The 22,605-nt window shown below is 34.8% G+C and overlaps 2 protein-coding genes across 2 annotated transcripts; both read right to left on the minus strand.

The window, feature by feature from the left end:
• Positions 1 to 6,351: 6,351 nt before the first annotated feature.
• LOC126670674 (metal tolerance protein 4-like) lies at positions 6,352 to 10,094 on the minus strand. Its single transcript, XM_050364478.2, has 7 exons — positions 9,727 to 10,094; positions 8,700 to 8,869; positions 8,396 to 8,594; positions 7,678 to 7,856; positions 7,449 to 7,599; positions 7,019 to 7,149; positions 6,352 to 6,947 (listed from the first exon to the last, which is right to left on the minus strand). The coding sequence occupies exons 1-7, from the start codon at positions 9,923 to 9,925 to the stop codon at positions 6,771 to 6,773; spliced, it is 1,206 nt and encodes a 401-aa protein (XP_050220435.1). The 5' UTR covers positions 9,926 to 10,094; the 3' UTR covers positions 6,352 to 6,770.
• An 8,030-nt stretch (positions 10,095 to 18,124) lies between these two features.
• LOC126670673 (GTP-binding protein BRASSINAZOLE INSENSITIVE PALE GREEN 2, chloroplastic) lies at positions 18,125 to 21,898 on the minus strand. Its single transcript, XM_050364477.1, has 3 exons — positions 20,607 to 21,898; positions 19,229 to 19,396; positions 18,125 to 18,782 (listed from the first exon to the last, which is right to left on the minus strand). Exons 1-3 carry the CDS (start codon positions 21,831 to 21,833, stop codon positions 18,393 to 18,395), a joined length of 1,785 nt encoding a protein of 594 aa, XP_050220434.1. The 5' UTR covers positions 21,834 to 21,898; the 3' UTR covers positions 18,125 to 18,392.
• Positions 21,899 to 22,605: the final 707 nt, after the last annotated feature.

A 22,605-nucleotide genomic window follows, 5' to 3' on the forward strand; every position in this document is an offset into this window, starting at 1 on the left:
TCAGTGTGTTCAGGATCCACTTCTAACAGTTCATACTGCTCTTACGACATATATGTCGTTTCTTACCGTTATATAAACAGTTCTCAGTTTTTACAATAGCCGCGGTACTATTGCTATGGATCAACACAACTTGTATCTTTTTCCATAAAGGAATCTCATATAACAGGCTTCTTAGCCATCCTGCTTCTTCACTAGCCATAGCTAGTGCTATCATTTCTGACTTAATCATTGATTGAGTTAAAATAGTCTGTTTATTTGATATAAAAAAAAACAATTCCACAAGCTATACTAAAAGTATAGTCACCCATAGGTTTTGGAATCATCTAAAAATGTATTCCAATCTGCATTGTTGTATCCTTCAAGGAAAGTAGGATGCTTCTGATAATGTAACCCAAGTTTCATAGTTCTTTTAAGGTAGCTCATTACCCTTTCAATAGCATGACAATGCTCAATACTTGGTCTACTAGTAAACCTGCACAGTAATCCAACGACATATGTAATGTCGGGTCTAGTACAATCAGTGGCATAATGAATATTGCAATTGATGCTCGCATAATTAGACTGTCGTACAATATCACCAGTGTTTTTAAAAGGTTTTACACTGGGATCATAAGGTGTACATGCAGGTTTATAGTCAAAGTAGTTATATTTCCTTATAATCTTCTCATCATGGTGAGATTAATATAAAGAAATTCCATGTGCATTCTTAGTAACCTTGACACTAAGAATTACATTCACTTCTCAGAGATCTTACATATCAAAGTTGTCGCACAACATTGATTTCACAGCATTCAAAACATAAACAAAAAAAATCGACAGGTCTTCAACATATAAACATATGAAAGTACAAAGCTCATTCTCATATTTATAATAAATACGTTTGTCACTTTCATTCATTTTAAAACCATTTGAGATGATAAGATTATCAACTTTCTCATGCCATGGCTTAGGTGCCTGTTTTAGACCATACAAGGATATGTCTAACTTGCACACTTTCTGTTCCTGTCCATGTATCACAAAACCTTCAGGTTGGTCCACGTAAATTTCTTCCTCCAATTCACCATTCAGAAACGTAGTCTTAACATCCATTAGGTTTACTACCAAATCATAAAGTGCAGTGATCGAAATCAGCACTCTAATAGATGTTATTCTAGTAACAGGTGAATAGGTTTCAAAGAAATCAACGTTTTCACGTTATCTATAACCCTTGGCCACTAGTCGAGCTTTGTATTTATTAACTATGCCATCAGGTTTCATCAATTTTTAGAATCTATTTACAACCTATGGTCTTGCAACCGGGGGGTAAATCATGCAAATGCCAAGTCTTATTGGACTCCAAAGATTCCATCTCATCATTTATGGCTTCTTGCCGAAGATTAGCATAAGTCAGAGCTTCCTAGAGGATTGCAGGATCCTCCTCTAAAAAGTAGATATGGAAATCAGAACCATAGTCTTTCGAAATACTAGCTCTTTTACTTTATCTGATCTCTGGTTCTATATCATCTGTGATCTCATTATTCCTGAAAACAGGAATATTTACAAGATGATTCGCCCCCACTATTTCCTAATTTTTAAAGGAAATTTTTGTTCATAAAAATTAGCATCCACGTATTCAATAATCACTCTTGTAGTCAAGTCAAAAAAATTTATATGTTTTGCTATTGACTGCATACCCAATGAAAACACATTCATAGGCTCTACTTGTTAATTTTATTCGCTTAGGAACATGAATCCGAATATAGGCTAAACAGCCCCATGTTCTCAAATAAGACAAATTTTTAGTTGTCTATTTTATAAGATCTCATATACTAAAGTCTTATATATAGACTTAAAAACTCTATACCATATATTCAATAAAATTTCATTTTTAAAAGAAAACAATAATTGTTCAATCTAAACAAATAAGGTGCAGTCTTTTCATTAACAATTCCATATAAAATATAATAAACATGCTCTTTCATTCAATTCTTCTATCTCTTTGTAATCTTTTACTTTTCTTAAAAAAAATTTCAATTGCAGTCATGTAAACTTAAACATGCTAAAAGCATCACTTTATATTCTCCATTAAGCATAAATAAGTAAACTCAAAGCAATCATCTATGATATAAAAACACAAGTTTTAACGTTCCAAGTCAATATTCCAATAAGTTTTATATATATATATATATACATATATATATATATATATATATATATATATAAACCAATTTAAATATTTCAGATATTCTACGTTTAACTATAAACTCCATCATTTTAGGTATTAAACCTAAAGAACCCATCTAAATTAACAATTAATTTAAAATCACATAACATATAAGCAGACGGAAGATAATATTTAAATTAACAATTAATTTAAGCATACCGTCTGTGTCAAAACTTTCAGTAGATGTATCATCCTCAATAATGGTGTAAACACCGTCTCCGATAGTTTGAGTAGCTCTGGCTTTATTCATAGAAAATATTCATCATAAGAGTGTGCTGCACATCCTTCAAAATCAAACTTCTTTCTGAAGTAAACTTCAGTTCTATATTACCGATTTCGGCAACTATAGTAGTGTGGGAATAACCCATCAACACTTCTTCCTCCTTAGTAATAGTGTATATTTTGAACATAACATGGTCATATCAGATGGTGTGATGTGCCAGTGTCTGCACACCATCTGTCTGATCTACCATTAAGATTGATCTCAGAAATAAACTTTCACAACGTGAAAAGTTTTTCAATCAGGTTACTCTAAGCCTGTTCTAATACTTGGTGTTATGATTAATCACAATCTTAACTCATAACTTAACCAAAGTCATTTCTATATCCATAACATAATTCCATAAATTCAATTTATATTTGAATTTTCTAACATTTCATTATATGAAATAATAAATTTTCATAGTCAAAATTATATTCCATAAAGTTTTTATCAAAACACAATCTTAATAATAATAAATCCAATAAACGGATTTTTTAAATTATAATTAAGATCTCAATAAAATTCCTTCCTCGAAGAAATATATCAATAACCGCAATTGATAAAAACTAGCAAAATAAATATGATAAATTGTAGCATATAAATAAAATATAGCAAATAAAATCCTGTCACGAAGGATTTTCATAACAATAAAAGGAGCAGTAAAAACATCAATTAAAAATTAATTGGTTGTTCATGAGATTACCTCAATCACTTAAAAATAACGATAGTGGTGATAATCGCAGAACCAGAATATCCATCGATATCCAACGCAGAACGCAACGTCTTAAAATTGTTGGAACTGTTTACACAAACAATCAAAATAATAAGATTAATTTGTTCGAAACAGTTTATTAAAATTGGAACGAATTACCAATGGTAAATATTATGGCTGAGTCGCGGACTAGGTCGCTTTCTTTAAGACGTTTCGCGGCTCTGCCCAAAGGTGCAAGATAGTCTATCAACCACGCCATCCCCAGGATAAAACAGCCACTGGAATTGAATACAATGAACACTGCACTGTGTAGCACCGTTCGAATTACACCTCCAATATTGCTCAAGAATTCGTTAAACACATATGTGTTTTCTTTAAACTCAGAGACTGCTCTGGTTTTTTTTAACTTAGAGAATTGCTCTCGTTTTTTGTTTTTTGAAAAAAAAATAGGGATCAGCATATATAGGCTGGAGGAAAAGAGCTGTTGAGAAAATCATTAAGATGCACCATAAATACTGAAAACGTTTTTGATAATAAATTTTTTACAACAGCCAAAAACATATGGAGCAGTTCAAAGGCTTTGTTTTATTTGAAAAATAAGATCAATTGCAAAAAAGAAATATTTATGTATCAAAAAATAATACTGTCAACCGAACCACCCACCCAAACCAGACCGGGCCAGACGGACGGCGCGCGCGTGGTAAATAGGGTAGAATGTAACTGCTAGCCCGTTCACAAAACTGGGTACCCCTTGGGGCCCAAACCCAAAGAGTGAAAGTCACCCTTATAAACCCAATGAAAGGCTTATTGCTTATCAATGTGGGATTTCCACTCTTACATTCACAAACAAGTGGTGTTTTTATCCACACACACAAGACACTTCCCAAAACCTTTTTAAATTCTTAAATCCTTTTTAAATTCAACCAAATCTCAACAAGTTCTAATTAAGAAAGTCTATTTTTTCAAAATAAAGAATGAGTGTCGGTTTTTTTCTAATTGGAAAGTGTTGGCCGTTTTATTGAGATTATTTTTGCTATATGCATACACTTGTCAATCTTTCTCCTCTTTTTTCCCATCTTTAAAATTTTGAATTTTGAATTTCAAATTTTAATTTTCCGTTTTTTGCGCCCTCTCATGCTCTTACGCTCTCGTCTTCCCTTACTGCCACGTTGCACGTCTGCTAACCGCCATCAATGATAGGATTAACCTTGAAAGGAATGGTTTGTAAGGGACGGACTAATAATGCTTTAGTAATAGAAGCAGTGATAAGAAATCATTTGGTCAAACAGATCTTAATAGATGAAGGAAGCTCTGTGAACCTCTTAAACTTAGAAGCTTTCAAGAAGATGAAGCAGTCACAGACATGCGAAAAGCTTTTATCCCGCTCATCGAACTAGTAGGCAAACCAATACGGCCAGAAGGAACGGTAAGCTTGTATGTGGAGCTGGGGGAGAAGAAGGTGGGACCACTCAAAAAGCTACACGCTCAGTTCAATGTGGTGGACTTACCTCTAGCCTATAATGGAATTTTAGGTCGACCATTCATCTATCAATCTAGAGATATAACCAGTATTAGGTGGTTGACCCTGAAGATACCCACTTCGGAAGGCACATTCGTAGTCCGAGGATATCAAGAGATGGCTAGAGAATGTTGCATGATATCAACAAAAGAAGACGAGAGTATGAGCATTGAGACATTCCTAGGAAACGTTTTAGAAGAAGAACATAATGAGGCAGAACCAATCGGGGACATGAAGGAGTTCCACCTAACTAAGACAAAGACTGTGAAAGTAGGAACAGATATACCAAACACAGTGGAGAGAGAGAGATAAAAGAAATTTTGACGAAGAATGTCGGATCATTCGCAACGGAGCCATTTGAAATCGTAAGGATTGATCCTGAGACAGCATCACATAAATTAAACATCAACCCTAGTACCAAACCAGCGGTACAAAAGAAGAGACGATTCGCAGAGGATAGACAGAGAGTAGTTGTTGAAGAAGTAAACATATTAGAAGTAGCAGGGTTCATTCGGAAGGTCTACTACCCTGAGTGGGTAGCAAACGTAGTCTTGGTAAAGAAAGAAAACGGGAAATACAGGATGTGCGTCGACTTCACAAACTTAAATAAGGCATGTCACAAAGACAGCTATCCCCTCCCCAAAATTGACCAGTTGGTGGACTCTACTACCTGTTACTTGTTGTATAGCTTTATAGATGCCGCACAAGGTTACCACCAGATATCAATGGATAAAGGAGATCAAGAGAAGACATCCTTTGTGACTGAAGTGAACCGATTGTTACAATGTCATGCCCTTTGGATTAAAGAACGCCGGGACAACGTACTAGAGGTTGGTCAATTTTATGTTCCAAGATCAGTTGAGGAGAAATGTTAAAGCATATGTAGATGATATAATCGTAAAGAGTGTGACAGTAGAGGAACATATCCGAGACTTAGAAATCTTGAAAAAGTTTTGAATGAAACTCAATCCAGCCAAGTGCGCATTTGGGGTTAAGGCAGAGAAATTTTTAGGATACCTAATTAGTCAACGTGGTATAGAAGCAAACCGAAGAAAATTCAAGCCATCGTAGAGATGAAAGCCCCACAAAGTATCAGAGAGGTACAGAAATTGAACGGCATAGTCACTGCACTGGGACGTTTTATTTCCTGGTCGACTAAAAAATGCTTGCCCTTCTTCAAGCAACTCAGGAACATGAAAAGTTTACATGGGACAAAAATTGCCAGAAAGCATTTGAAGACCCCCCCCCCCCCCCCCCCACCCCCCCCACCCCCCCACCCCCCCCCCACTCAGTAGACCCAAGGGTGGTTTTGGGGCAAAATGAGTTTGTTGGCCCATCAGATAAAACTTACGGGGTTTAGTGATGCTTTTGAAAGTTCAGGGGGTTTTGTGATAAGACCCCCTAAATTGGAGTGTCGTAGTTAATTATTAGCCTACGTAAGTAGCTCTAAAAATATTTGTTCAATGGGCCTTTATGTATATACAAGTTAAAACCCTAGTAATGAGCTTACATGATTAATGGCATTATAAAGACACAAATTGGCGTAACAACAACGATTAAAATAAAATAAATCTATAAATTGTCGATTAATAAAACTAATTCCAAAATATAGCTTCGAAGACCTATTGATTCAAATGAATGGTACAAACTAGGCATTTAAAATATTAATTGATTTTAATTGAATACCGAAATTGAAAAATAAACAAAATTGTTCAAAAAAATAAAAAAACTGCCTCACAAGTCTTAAACTTACATATAAATATCAAAAATATTGAATCCCTAATCTGAATTGAAAAGAAAATACTAAACGAAATTACTTAAAATAGGCATAAACATAAATCGCAATTTGGAAGCCCAAACAATTGAATGTGGAAGTGACGGATGTCACGAGCAAAGCTGATGTGTATTGATCGTTTGCCTGTTTGAAATTAGGCCTAGAAATCACCTAAGTCACACAACTCGAACTTTTGCAGAATTACGAAAGTGCCACTATCCCACTTTTCGAACCATTTTCTCTAAAATCTCCAATTCCGTATCGACAGCCGTATCATAATACATAAATGTAGATATATAGCTAAGTGTTGTTAGGTAGCCTACTAAGAACAGAATGCTCTGGCTTGTGTTCACACTCAAAATCAAGATGGACAAAGGCTCTCTCTACTTCTGCCAGTTTCTCAATCTTGTCCTGCAAACTCTCTCCAATTGCATGTGCTTCCTTCAATGCCAAATCTTCTGGCAGTTCAATGTCAACCTGTTTCCATCCAACACTATTCTTTACACAATTCTCTTCAATTGTATGCATAAATTTTGACTAAGACTAACCTCCACGAAATAAAGAACACCGAAGGTGTAAGCACGAACTGTGTCGACACGCTTAACTTGAGGATGCCTTATTACGAGATAAGTCAGTTTTTGCAATACTTCGGGAGGAGCTGATTGTCCCACAAGTGAAACTGAAATCAAAACCTTAAAAACTTATCACGTACGCATAATTTCATTTTGGTGATGAGTTTTTAAGTCAAATTATGCATATATGGCAAGTTTTAGGTTAAAAAAAATAAAATCCGGCTGCCATGTATGCACTTATGCCGGGAAGCCTCTCGTTGAAATAAAAGTAAAATTTAGTAATTTAAATTTGCTCACCAAATAGTTAAAACATGATAGTTTGAATACCGTCAAGATCAATTATTCCATAATTTTGTTTTTTATAGAGTTACTTTTGGAGCATTAAAGAGTGAAATTGCATTCTTACCTGCATTTTCCATAACAGTTGAAGACCAATTTGTAATTGTATAGATTGCAAGGAAGATAGCACCAACTGGATCTATCCACCAGTAGAACTCATCACCTAAAACCGCTGCAACTAATCCCACCACATTTGTTATCACATCGAAATAGTGATCCTGCGGAACATCAGTTTCCGATAAGTCATTAAAATGATCATTAAAAGCCGAAAAAAACAGAGAGAAAAGAGTGAAAACCTTGGCATAAGCTCGAACAATATCGTTTCCTGAACTTCTACAATAAATCCAGAGTGCCAACTTGACTAGAGTGGCAGTAATCATGATTATATACAACCACAACAATTGGTTCGAAGACATCTTTGAAGGCGGCTCGTTTTTTACTAATTCTTCAACTGCCTGCATCAATATCTGAAAGCCTGTTAAAAGAAAGCATCTCCTTTAGCATTTCTATCTTCCATGAATATATCCTACAACTCTTAAAATGTCGGAAATTTTAGTTGAGTTTATTTCACTTGAATCTGCAAGTCTCACAAAACTGAATCGAACTGATTTTACAAAAATACTAAATTTCTCAAGCGGAACCAGATTTTTCACAAGCGTTTCAAAATTTCCCATTTGGGAAGCAAAACTTTTTTTAGAGCATGAAAACTTCCCGAATCACTGTTTTGTCATACCTGTTTCTACATTTACGAGTTCTCATTTCCGTGCAGCCTAAATCAGTTCCGAGAAAACCTATCATGCCTATGCTACAAAATAGGCATATAACTAGACAATGTATCATTTTTATAGTCCATTTGTCTACTTAAAAGAAAAAAAAAAAGATGCTCAAATCCCAGCCGACATCAGGAAAAATTCATTCGGTATAACTGTTACACATCAGTCTAACGAACAGTTGAAAGATGCATAACAATTGAACGGAATGCCGAGCCAAGAGAGACAGTTCAGGACAACATACCAAGTGTAGCCATGACAGCAGCAAAGATGATTATGCCCACAGGCTGCACCCTCAATTTCCCAATAGGATACTTATAAATGTTAATATTTTTCATAGAGAGATGAGTGAACCAAAGTATTCCACCCGCCATTAGATCGAGTAATGAATCTAAAGTTGACGCAGCAATCGCTATTGATCCACTTTTAACCGTAGCATAGATCTATACATGAAACAAAATTTCATTTGAATTCCGTAAAAAAATCACAAGTGATGCAACATGAGTGTGCAACGCAGTCGAATAAACAAATTTTATATGCTATTTTACCTTAAATGCTAAAAGTAAAACATTAGCATAGTTAGAAATTTTCATGGCCTTTTCAGCTTGCTGCTCTTCTTCGTCGTCTTCCGCATCGATTGTACCATCTGTGACGAGAGAATCAACTTCCTCAAACGATTTGAGTGTCTCGAATTGTCTTTGATAGTATTCCTTCACATCTAAAGTTCAGCAAGAAAAATAGGAAAAAAACATCAAAACTGTCCAATATATTGACTGTTGGGTTGTCAAGAAAACTATATTCACTCAGCCAAAACAAAAAATTAGTCACAATTAAAATAAAAAACTCAATTAAATTTTTCAGAATATACCTTCTAAATCAAGATAATTCAAATAATTCTATATGGTGAAGCCAATGCATTTGTTGCATGATTTAATTTCCTTCAAAAGTGCACTCTTACATACTTTTGCAATTTAACCTTTTCAAACATGAGAATGCCCACTAGCTATAATCCAAGTAAGGTCCACCAAATCATGACTTAAATGAAAATGACTTAAAATCAACTTGATGTTAATCGAGCGGAGCTCGCGTTTGAGCTACTCGGGCCAAATGACGAGTCAGATTCAAGTATTAAAATACCCGGCTCCGCAAACACGCAAACATAATAAAGATTTGATTAATTTATTTATTTTATAATCATACAAATTTGCAATAATAATCTTACTTTTATACTAAAATTTTCATACAGAAAATCAAGTGGATCCTAGTCGAACTTGATAGTGTTATGAATTGAACCCTAGGTAGCACAGACACGGACACGACAACACGGGGAGAAACGGGACACGTTGACGGAATGAAGTGTCTGCGCTACTATTCAACCCGATTACACTCTTAAATTTCAACTAAAAATCAACACTCGTAATCTCTAATTTTCTAGTCTCCTTAGTTTTCAAAAATTTGCTGTGATTTTCATAACAAGCAAACAAAACCAAACCAAACCAAACAATCATCACCTTTACAAAAAGCAAAACACAAACAAACAAACAAATAAAAACAGAAACAAAAACAAAAACAAACCTTTGGTTAGACCTTTGGTTGTAGAGAGATCCAAATGAGAAGTAGAAGATTCAACATCCACTCCATGCCGAACTTTATCAGGCAATCTCGACATGAACTCACTCCTCAGTGCACGCACCGAGTTACCTTGACTCAGTCTGCCGCTTCGGTGCATGTCATTTGCCAAAAGCGGTGACGTGTCTGAATTCAGAACTTCCATTATCTTAAAGTTGCTGGTTGTTTATTTGAACGTCCATTAAAGGATAGGGAATGGATTGTTATACTCTACTGAGTTTGTCATTTTCTTGTATTATTTTCAATTATAGCAAATTATTCTTACACCTCACGGGTATGATATCCATGGATTGTGATACTCCTAACTTCACTTGAACATGATTGGTCTCGATTATTCTTAAAAAGTTATATTCAATAAATCTACATCATTTTAATTTATAAAATCACACATATAGATAAAAGTAGTCTAAATACACACATCCTTTTCAAAATCAAATCATATATTCTCTATTTTTGTTTGCATTATTATTTTAATTCATTAACTTAATAAAAATAATTACAGTTTTTTTTTTGTCAAAGATAGCCCACTCTAATTGTTAGCGGGGGTTAACCGGAGTTAATGTTAAATATTTTTTTAAATAGTGAGTGTTGAGGGTCGGACCCTCAACTTTATACACATATTATTAGAGTTTGGCCAACTGGGCCAAGCCTTCAAATATATCACAGTTTAATTTTTGTAATTTATTTTTAATATAAATATAAATAAATAAATTTTAATGATCAAATGAGTTCAATTTTATTTTTTACATTCCTTAAAATTTTAAATTTTTATTTTTCTAAATAAGAAAATAAAAAAATAATAAAAATTAAATATTAACAAGATTAAGACATATTGAAAACGAGGCGAGCGGTCAGTGAACCCGATGTGTTCGGTTTCACTCATATTTATGGCAACCTGATTTCCTACTAATAGCATAACATAGGTAGAACAGCTGCAAAAGCCCAAGATTCAGGCCCAAATTACAAACACTTTTGTCTCGGCTCCGAGCCCAAAGAACAACTACAACCGTGACCCACTATTCGAATGATCCCCGTTCCAAAATTGGAGCCAAACCCATAGCCTATTACCCGAGATCAGTTAACCTCAGTTCCGAAATAACCAAACAATACAGCTGTACTCGGTTATGAGATAACCAAACAAGAAGATCACAAAAGATCTTCTAACAACTGATCCTCTGACAATGGAATGTCTGCTTATGAAACATTTGACAACATAAGAACGGCGCCTCTGCACAACACGCACCTAACAAACGGAATAACCAAACGGGACACGTCATGGCACCTCTAACAAACTCAGCCGCGTCAGCATTCCCTATAAATACCCCAAACCTGGTAACGTGTGAGGTTAATATTCTTATTAACACTTTTCAGTCTTCTTTCTCTTCTTATTCTTCCTTTCACTCATACTGACTTAATCGTTGGAATGGCCCCGAAATCCACTTCTGGCGTCCTTTTTACAGGTTGTTTCTCTATCTCAGGTGGGCTTCCTCGAATTTTCTCGACCCACATTCCTTCAGATACTATGGGAATCATCACTTGCAAACGTCTATGGAAAAGGCTTTCTCTCAAGCCGATTGTTTTGACCTAGTTAGTTAAGGTTTGTGAGCATGAAAGAAGTTGATCAAGTGATATGTGAACTCAATCCTTCCACTGTAGGAAAAGAAGTAGTGCTAAATGGTGGCGGGTTGAGGGCACCTTTGATCCGAACGGCCAGTGAGCGTTTTTTTCCCGTTATTTGCCCAAGTGGGTAGTAATTTGGCTTTCGACAGTGTAGTCACTAACCCATACACGTAGAGCATTTCCCTTATCATCAATATCTCGGCCTATAGGCATACTGCCTTTGTACACATCCTCATCACCTTTCATTACACCCACGCCCAGATGTCTCAAAGTTTTGTTTTAAACTTCTCGTTAATCCTCACCAATCTCAGTTAGCCGACAAATGCCACGACCACCATTGTCACTAGAAATCAACCCGAAAACAATCACCCGAGAATCCTCCAGATCCAAGAATATATAGACTACAACTCCCGTCATATTGCTTCCCTACAATAAATGCAACGAGCATTTACCATCCCGCCACTTCACAACATTCAAACAATCTCCCACACTCATACTGCCACATCACAACACTCAAACTATCTCTCAAGCTCATACTCTACCTTCTCCATACGTGCCAACCTCATTGACACAATAAATTCTTATGATTTGTTATCTTATCAAATTTATCGATTTATCAGTATACTCTAAATAATTAATATTATGCACATCTAATGCCATATGTCTTGTCATATTTGCAATAGACGACCAAAACTGAAAATAAAATAAACTAAAAATATACTAAAAATATACTAAAAATAAACTAGAATGCTGGCAAACGTGATAAATCCGTAAAGACTAACATATAACTCTATTTAATCGGTAATGGGAAATAAAAAACTTGTAATTCTAAAAAACATCCAATCCTGAGATTTCTAGTAAATAGCACATAACATTAATTCACATGTTGGCCTAAATCGCCTTATAGAAAACCAACATACTATTATTGGTCCGAACCGCTATCTAGGCAACCAATAACTGAATTACTACAATGTTGGTCTAAATTGCCTTATAAGCAACCAACATTACGTTATTGGCTCGAATTTCCATTTAGGTAACCAATAACTGAAATACTACAATGTTTGCCCAAATCGCCTTATAGAAAATCAACATTACGTTGTTGGTCCAAATCGCCATCTAGAAAACCAATAACTCAATTATCATGATGTTTTTCCGAATCGCCATTTAGACAACCAACATTATGTTATTGGTCTGAATCGCCTTTTAGGCGACGAGTAACTAAATTCTCACATCGTTGACCCAAGTCTTCATATAGGCAACCAACGATTATTTTCAATTGTCATGCAATATTCAAATTTAAGCATAATCTGACTTTCATAACCAAAAATCAATTCACATCAATATTCAAATATAATTCACAAGCATTTTCACATTATACATCAATACATAATTGCAGTCGCCAACAAATATAAAGATATAAATTTGCATAAAATATCTGGTATATATAAAATTATTATGCTTTATCTAATATTTAATAGTCATAGTATAAACTCACAGTTCTTTTGTTATATTTCAAACTTTATCTTTTCTCATCCTGATCTCGAGATTATGATCTCATTAGATCTAAACATCATTCACGTATTAATATATATAATTAAAAGGGTTAATTCCTAAAAAAATCACGAACTTTACACGAAGTTTTATTTTAATCATGAACTTTAAAAGTTGTCATTTAAAGGCATGAACTTTCATTTTGTTTCAAATCTATCATTTCAGTGTATTTTTGTTGACTAAATTCTTCAATAAACCATTAATGAAAGACCCAAATTATAAATCGACATCAAATCTTATTATCTTTTAGTTAGAGTATATAGAATTAGGAATCTTTGGTAAGATAAAATACACCGGATTTTACTTTAGCGATAGATTTGAAACAAAATGAAAGTTCGTGCCTTTAAATGACAACCTTTAAAGTTCATGATTAAAATGAAACTTCGTGTAAAGTTCATGATTTTTTTTAGGAATTAACCCTAATTAAAACTATAGGATTAGAAATCCTAATTCTATGATTGACCTCTTGACTTAAATCACATTACTATATATACTAACATTTCAAAACTTTTTTACTTTCATAACTTGTTTACCTAATCGATTATAAAATTAAGCTCCAGCTATCCATATCTCAATTTCGTAAATAACTTTCAAACATATTACTTTCTCATTTATTAAAACATCAACTAATTCATCGGAGTTTTAAACGAAAAATACTAAATTAGCTTTAGATTTTCAAATCATTAACTTGTATCATTTATACATGAATATAAAGTAACAACAATAATTTTATGTAGTAGGCAGAATTTATACTCTATTTTAGAATTGATATGAAAATCAATATAAAACTAAATTGAGAGTCCTTTGGTAGATATGTTGGTCTATGAGTCTGGATTCATTAATAATTGGTAGTATATCAATTGGATTAGCATAAAGGAAATTATGCACTTTACAACACAACAAAGTTAAACTGTCTAAACATAACGTACAACTAAATGTTCTCTCCTTATTCACCATCTAAATGACAATTTTAGTCTCTTTTCAAAACTAAACAGTTTTATCTAAAATCCTCAATAATCCATAGAATCAAACTTCGCATCATTTGTACATGTATAACGCAATTTATCATTATACAAGGAGATAGAGTTGCAGTCATATTCCTACATAGTAGACAAAACATATACCATATCTTAAATATGATACAAAATTCAATATAAACATAATTATACAAAACCGATTGTTGAAGTTGTAGCAATATAAGTCTAGAAGAGATAACAAAACGAAGCAACTCAATTAGATCTTTATAAAATGAGTTATTCAAGTTTTAGTTATACACTATCATGCTGTATTTGCAAACGTAGCAACAAAATGGCATGGAATATTAGACTATGATAACGATTGAGAACGATTAAATACAAAGAATAACAATTGTAGTAGATTGGATATAGTTTCTGTAGAATCAGAATCAATTGGGAGTTGTGTAACTCAAATTATGATAGAAACAACATGACGAATTTTTTTGCCAAATATAGAGTTGAAAATAGAAAACTTAAAACAAAGTAACTCAATTGATTCCACATATCCAATTGCTTCAAAATTGTTACTGAACCTTAGAATTTCTAAAATTTGATACTTGCCTCTTTGATTTAGGTCAAGAGTTGCTGAATTCCCCCCTCTCTCTCTTTTCTTTCTTAGTTCTAGGTTTTCTTTGCTTAATGAAAGAAAATGATGAAGAGGTGATATTTAACTTATAGCTAAGGTTTATGCAAACTAAAATAGAGTTGGTTTTATAGAATCATGTGTAAATACTAATATCTCTTATAGTTCATGAAATATCCTCTAAGTATTACTTAAACCTTATAGTTTATTTTATTCCATCATAACTGATACAGGTGAAACTTCTGAGATCGTCTCTTCAGTAACTCCTGCACAAGTAACAATGTAAGCTCAAAGGACCTCAGGCCGATGTTGCCTGAAAGCCACTCCGATGCTTAAATCAGAACGGGTTCTTTGGTAGGTAAATGAATGAATAAGTATTTTGGGTCTGAATTGTGATTACCTTCTCAAGCACCAGTAGACTTCTATTTATAGGGTCTTCCATGGCTAGTTATTTACTTGGAGATCGTGGGTATGGGCCACGATCTCTGGTGACCCTCAAGCCACGTACTCCGACTATTTAGGATACTGGGATAGTGGGAATGGCGTTACTGATCCGACCTGTTCTTTCCGGGCGAAGTATATTTCATCACTAGGCGATGTCTGCAGGGCATCATCGGCAGACTATGATCAGGGCAACCCCAACGCTTCTTGGGCGAGCTTAAGTTATTAGGCGAAGACTGGAGTCCGGTCATTTCTAGGTCGGTATCAATAACCAAATAATCCTAGTTAATCGACGTAATTTCATTACAATTTAGTTTTAATATATTTGTTTGTCATTATACTAACTCTTGATTATTTTGAATAGTTATTGTATCAATCATACCTTAAATACTCACGTAAATGCTAATGAATAACGCTTACTCTTGACCATTAAAATATTATTAAAATGAATAAAATGCATGAGCATGACTTTATGCAATTCAAATGTGGGTGTTAAAGGACAATTGCTCGAGGGGCACGTGTCAAACAGAGTGTAGGGGACCACAGAAGATCCCCTGACACAAGAAGTGTCTCCTACTTTTAGAATCAGAGATCCAAACAGAAATAATATTGATATGAGTTTTGTAGAATACAAAAACTAGAAAATAAAACTACAAACCTAATGCTATTTATAAACAAGAAAATGAATAACTGCCTATTAACCCAGCTGTAAATGAGCTGGATTGATGAGCTGCAATTCAGTGTTAGAGTAGGCAGCGTAAGCATCTGAAGCAGCATGTATGAGTAGCAGCAAACCAGCAAGAACAACAGTATTATACTCTAATACCCCCCCCCCCCTCTCAAGTTGGACATAATCAGTTATGTTCAGCTTGAAATAGTCTTGCAGGACTAGCAAATTTCCAATAGCCTTTATCACTCTTGATTGCATCCATTCACAGCAAACCAGCAAGAACAACAAAGAAGCAAAACAAAGAAGCTGACAACAGATTAAAGCATAAGCATCTGAAGCAGCCACATTAGAACCATTGCTTGATAATAGATTTAACAAAATCTCACATTGTACAGGTCATCCACCATTCAAGTCAGGAAACCAAGCAACTCTTCTCAATCACAACTAGAAGACAAAATCAACTTAAACAGTAATCCAAATCAATTGCATCATTGATTACATCTCCAGCATAGATAGTTTCCATTTATCAAAAGATAGAACCATGCAGCATATAATCTTGTTGTGGCCTTTCCCATCCCATGCAACATGTACATATTTATGATGATATCCATAGCAGTTCTAGCACCTCAAAATAAGACATGACTTGTCAACTCCAAAATTCACAATTTGCAAAAATAAAATAAAATTGAATTGATCATTGAAAGTGAACGGAAGTGGAATGATATAGGAGATCATTGAATCTGAATAAGATGCTCAACATAACCAGCGCTTTGTCATTCTTCTTCAGTCAAGTGATATGATTTTCATTGAGGCATTTAATCAAACATATAGTGTGCATAAACTCAAATGTGATTTTCAATCAAATTGCAGTAATATCACAATCAAATAAATACAACATATGAAGAATCTGAACGAGAGAATCCAAAGGAAATGAAAACTAGAACAAAAATATTGATTATAGACCAAAACTCTGATAATAATGAAGCGGGAAAAAATGATAGAAAGAGATACTGATTTAAGAATTAGAAAATGATATTGTGAGAAAAAGAAAATCAAAGAATAAGAGAATCAATCTCAATCGATGAACTGAAAATTGATATAGAAAATCTAAGATTAAACTTGAAAATTACCGATAACAATGGTTAGAATCTGAAACCGAATGAAATGAACAATGAAAATTAAATCTGAACTGAAATCAACAACAATGAATTGAACAAATCAGAGATTGATCAAAAGACAAATTTGACAGAATAGAAACCTGAAATTGTTGATAGCAACGATTCAACAGAGAGCTTCCGATAGCGATGAACTGAAACAAAACTTGATATTGAAACCGATAGAAAATCACCGATAGCAATGAACGAGAAATTGGAGTCACCGATAGCGAAGCTCAACATCAAACTGAATCTGTAAATCAATCCGGACTGCTGGGACTGGACATCCAGTTCAGTACAACGGAGAAGAAACGATAAAACTGAAACGCGGCTGCAACACCGGCGGCAACGCCTGATCCCGGGTTAGGACCCGCTCTGATACCATATTAGAATCATAGATACAAACAGAAATAATATTAATATGAGTTTTATAGAATACAAAAACTAGAAAATAAAACTACAAACCTAATGCTATTTATAAACAAGAAAATGAATAACTGCCTCTTAACCCAGCTGTAAATGAGCTGGATTGATGAGCTGCAATTCAGTGTTGGAGTAGCCAGCGTAAGCATCTGAAGCAGCATGTATGAGTAGCAGCAAACCAGCAAGAACAACAGTATTATACTCTAATACCTATGCCACGCGCATTTGATACTGGCCAAAAGAATAAACAATCAGATGACTTCAATAGATTTAGTGGAGAGAGAAGGATGATGACTCAGCGAAAACAGTTACATGCCTGCCTAAATAAGGCACCTCACATGAAACTAAGATAATCGGTATGGCCATTTTTATTCCATATTCTCTTCTTCTTCTTTCTCCACTAAATCATCTGACTTAAACGTGAGAATGAACGTCCGAAGAGAACCATCGAAATAAAAAAACCAAAATCAGCCACTTCGCTTAATTTATGTTTTCACTCATGCTTGAAACAAAAAGAATAAATGGTGCCACTGGATCTGTTAGAGGAAGCCAATAAGAGAGTAGCTCATGCTCGACAAAGTCCGACCGAAAAATTTAAGTACGGAAATAAAAAAAATTAAAATCAAAAATCAATTTTTTTCTAAGTTAACTTTAAAAATATCGATCGGTTCAGCTAAAGACGATAAAAAAATCATTATTATAATAAAAATTGTTCCACTTCTTGAAATTCATTGCAAATTTAATTAATTTTGTAAGATTTTTAAATAAGAATAATCAATTCTATGAAATTAGAACATAAAATTCTAAATTAATTTCATTAGCAATTGTAGAAATTCAATTCAATTCCATTAAAATTGTAAAATTCATTCAAACCAAACACACCAGGTGACATTCTAAAAATTACAATTTCATTAATGTCTAATAAGACAATTTTGATTTAAATGATAATTATTTCACACTTTAATTAGAGTCCAAAAATTTACACTAAAATACTATCAGAGACTCGAATTTTCATCAAAGAATATTTATATCTCTAAATTGTAACTCGGCACATCTTGACCATTTGATCTACAGCTTGTTATGTGTTGCTAACCTTTTTTTCATGCTCTAAGATGCATATTGATCCATCTTTCTTCTTTTTTGTAGCACCAATTTTAACAAGAACTGGCTCTTGTATCACCCACAGACAATAATGGTTCATCACTTATAGATCCTTCCTTGTCACTTTCTTTTCTATTGCTTTCGCTTTTACGCTTGGATCTGTTCGAAGCTTTGTCAGCGTGGGAGACAATTTTTGAGACAGTAAACCCTGCAACTTCAAAATTTTGTGATCTGAAAGGAATCAGCGGATTTCGAAGCACAACATCTACTCCTTCGTAAGTCCAAACCCCGACAACTGCTTCTCCTTTAAGTCCAATGGCAAACCAGCCTACACCAGCAGCTGAAATATCCATAGAGCTTGAATCCCAACTATTTCCAGAGATGGAGAATTCATGTCTCACCCATTTTCCAAGCTCTTGAACTCGTTGCTTCCCAATTGGAGGCTGAAATAATTACAGAGAAAAATAAAAATCACATGCCCTTCTATCAACTTTGCTCATAAATTCAGCAGATAAAATCTCTAGAAGATATTCAAATACTGCCTACATTCTACAGACCTCTGATAGTTAGGCTTGAATGAGACACAATCAAGCTTAAATTCCGTCATTAAATTATCCTGGCCAACATTTTCATTGAATAATTTTTGCCAGATGTAGTACCTATGAGGACTCCAGATGCTCCCTAATAAATTCTAAGGTTTTGACTATGAAGCTAATAATCTTTAACTTATCAAGCCGTGATGAAATTTAAGTTACTATAAGTGCATGCAGGTTTCGGATATTGACCATCATTCCTACTTTGAATCTAAGTAGCGCGGAAACAGAAACGGAAAAACGGATACGACAAACACAACCAATTTTAATTATTTATCAAACAAGGGAAATAATACCTGTAACTGACGACCAAAATGGTCCACTACCATAGTGCTTGCATTTTCTGTTTTGCCCATGTGTAATGGAAGATATGGAGATGCCCATACTGTAACATACACAGAATCGACTGATAACTTCTCAATGTCCAACCTTATGAGCCCACCAATATGAACTGAATGACCTTCCTGTCACGAGTTATAATAACGTTAATGCATATCAAAATAGTTAGAAATTATATCACCAACTAATAAAAAAAAGTATTAGCAACATCATGCTGCAACAAAGATGTTATTGACTTCAATGTTATAATTAAAAATGACTAAGTTTTCACTTAGACTGAGAAATGTATTTCTTAATTTTTGCTGTTTATAGAACTAACCTTTGTGCCTTAAGTAATGAATCAGATAGAGGAACTAAAAGCACTGTACAAAATAAAAGTAGTGCAAGTTTCTTTCCTCGGTAGTCAGGACCAAACTGGATAGAAAACTAAAATCAGCAGAATCAATTCAGCTGATGAGTTGAAACAAGACATGTTAAGACAAATCTGCTGACAAAGTGAATAATCAAAGAGCAAAATATCATTCAACTATGAAAAAAATGTATTGAAAAATATTACCAATTCCCCCCAAAAGTTTAAGAAATTATTGTCCCGGCCCCCCTAATATTTCAGTTGCATTTAACTAAAACCCCCTTAATATGAGTTCCATTTATCTAATACCTAAAAGTTAGGGGGAAACAGTGAGTAAAGCTTTTGTCACATACAGGACCCTCGTTGGTGGCCTTTTCTCTTCCACTTCAGCATAAAATCGGCATTTTTAAGTCTTCTAGTTAACAATTAATTCAGCATTATAAATTTGTAATCAAAGCTTCTGTGGTAAAATATCAATAATTGCAGCCAAGGTATCGTTATATATGAAAGACAGGGAAGCTGCCTACTTTACGATTTAGTATGGCATGCTGTAATAGTAAGAAAGATAGTTGAGACAGTTAATAAGTATAGTGTTCAAATCATGAGATCCTGGAACTAAATCAAACAATACAATTATAATCATAGATCAAAACCTCATCTGGATTTTGGTTAGATAAAAAATGTATCCCTCCAAACCTAAAGTTTGCAACCATAATGGAATGAAATCTTATGATTCAATTTGCAAATTACTCCTTTATGAGTTTATGACTTAGGTAAACTAAATCTGAAATCTCTCTGGTTATTCAATAAAGCGAAGCTCGGTAATATCAAAGCTATAGTTCAAAACAAGAGAACATAATGACAAAATTAAAATAAAGAAAACCAGATATCCAATTCTTCAAACAAATTAACATGCTGGAAAACAAATTCAAATTCTTTTAAAAGCTAACTTCGACACCAGGTCTATAAACACCAAGAAAACTAACCTTGATTCTATATGTCCTTGGTTTTAACTCCTTACTAATGTGAACAAGCTTTTGTTCATCTCTAGTTAACCTTGTTGTAATCTGACATGGATTCAAAAGCCCCGGTGTGTCAAATAATTTAGCCTGTCCCGGAAGAAAACCTTCCACTCTAACAATTCCTAAAGTTGTTCCCGGAACAGGTGCCTCGGTCAAATGAGTTAGCTTCTTCTTCCCTGCATCACCTCCACCACCACCAGCCCATCTCCCCATCGCATTTATCAAAGTACTTTTCCCGGCATTTTGCATTCCTACAGTCCATACGTTCCCTCTAGCTCCGGCCATTTGAATCACATCTTCAACCAAATCTTTCAATCCCCAATCTCTAACCGCACTCACAAAATGCACTTTCTTCACAACAGTAGCACCACCCTCCCTCGCTCTTTGTCTAACCCAATGCTCAAATCTAGTAGGTGATAACGAAGTAGGCAATAAATCAATCTTCGTCACTACAAGAACTAATCTAGGCACATTCCCCGACTTCCCTAGTTTCCACGAATTATAATTATCTTCTATCGCATACGATACTAACTTAGCTACTTTTTTCGGAAAAGACCCATCAAAGTCAACAGCATCAACAACTAATAAAACAACAGAACGAGCACCACTAGCCGAAACTAAACGCTTACCAACAGTCGCATCAAAGTCAAATTCCGGCAACAAATTCTCCACTGTCGGATCCTTCACTTTCCCATAATGCCTCAACGAATGACACCGCGCGCACACCACAGGTTTCTCTACTGCCATTGATGAGTTTTCACACGTTTCAACACCGCCATTATCGATAACAACATCGCCCGTTTTCAAAGAATGCGATAATTCGTACTCCAACGAAAGGGGAACGAGATACGATGTCGATTTATAATTAGGGTCTTTAACTGATGGTTTGGTGAAGAACCCAGGTTGTTTTGGGTCGGAATCTTGGATGTGGATGCCACAGCCGGGGCAGACAGTGGCCGGCGGGGTAGAATCGTCATAGTTTCCGTCGCGGGTGATAGGGGATAAGGAATTGGTGGGTTTTGAAGAGAAAAAAGATGGCAGGGGAAGGGAAGGAGAAGGGATAAGTGGGTGATGGTGAAATTGGGGAATTGAATTGGTGTGAGAATGAGAAGAGATTGTTGTTAAGGAAAAAAGGGGTTTGAGAAGCTTTGATTTTGAAGAAGAAAGGGTTCTTGCTAGTATTACTCTCATGTCTTTCTTCTTTGTTTCAAGGGTTTAGGGTTTTAGAAGCACTACTTTGCTTGCTTGCTTGTCATTTTTTAGTTAAAGTTGTGGACTACTATTTACCACCCCAAATTACTACCCACCGCTCAACTTTTTACCAAAATACTCCTAAGCCATTTTCAGTTTTTTTTTTAAATATTCAATTCTCTCAATTCAATTAAAAACCCAACGAATATCCGAGTGAATTTACAATAAAAATGTCAAAATCGACTAAAAATAAAAGGCGGAACTTCCGATAAACAATCGTCCCAGGAAGACGATGGTCCCAGTGGACCATCGCCAGAAGATGACGATGGTCCACTGGGACCATCGTCCCTCATGGACAATGGTCCACTGAGACAATCGTCCCTCGGGGACGATTGTCCCTGTGCACCATCGCCATCGCCAGGTGATGGTGCACAGGGCCATCGCCATCGCCGGGCGATGGCCCTAAAAAAAAATTAAAAAAAATTCTTTTTTATTAAAACAGTTAAAAACGAAAAAAAATTAATTATCGGAGGTTCCCGTCTTTTATTTTCCGTTGATTGCGACATAAATCGGCTCCGGTTATCGTCGGAATTTTAGGTTGAGTTTGAGAAAATTTTGAGTTGAGAGGATTTTTGTTTTTTTGTTTTTTGAATTGAAATTATATTAGGGGCATTTCAGTCAAAACTTGGGCGGTGGGTAGTAATTTGGGGCGGCGAATAGTAAACCCCTTAAAGTTTGAAGAATTGTACTTCCTCCGCCCTAATAGAATTGT

The sequence above is a fragment of the Mercurialis annua genome, linkage group LG2 (genome assembly GCF_937616625.2).
Source record: "Mercurialis annua linkage group LG2, ddMerAnnu1.2, whole genome shotgun sequence".
Taxonomy (NCBI): Eukaryota; Viridiplantae; Streptophyta; class Magnoliopsida; order Malpighiales; family Euphorbiaceae; genus Mercurialis; species Mercurialis annua.

Bases quoted from the DNA above. Each gene is read 5' to 3' on its own strand.
- LOC126670674 (XM_050364478.2), bottom strand. From the start codon at position 9,925: ATGGAAGTTCTGAATTCAGACACGTCACCGCTTTTGGCAAATGACATG. The intron at 8,870-9,726 runs GTTTGTTTTTGT...GCTGAACTTTAG, and splicing joins AACCAAAGGTCTAACCAAAG to ATGTGAAGGAATACTATCAA. The intron at 7,600-7,677 runs GTTTTCACTCTT...GATGTTCCGCAG, and splicing joins TTGTTCGAGCTTATGCCAAG to GATCACTATTTCGATGTGAT.
- LOC126670673 (XM_050364477.1), bottom strand. From the start codon at position 21,833: ATGAGAGTAATACTAGCAAGAACCCTTTCTTCTTCAAAATCAAAGCTT. The intron at 19,397-20,606 runs GTTAGTTTTCTT...AACTCGTGACAG, and splicing joins CAAGGACATATAGAATCAAG to GAAGGTCATTCAGTTCATAT. The intron at 18,783-19,228 runs GTATTATTTCCC...TAATTATTTCAG, and splicing joins ATTTTGGTCGTCAGTTACAG to CCTCCAATTGGGAAGCAACG.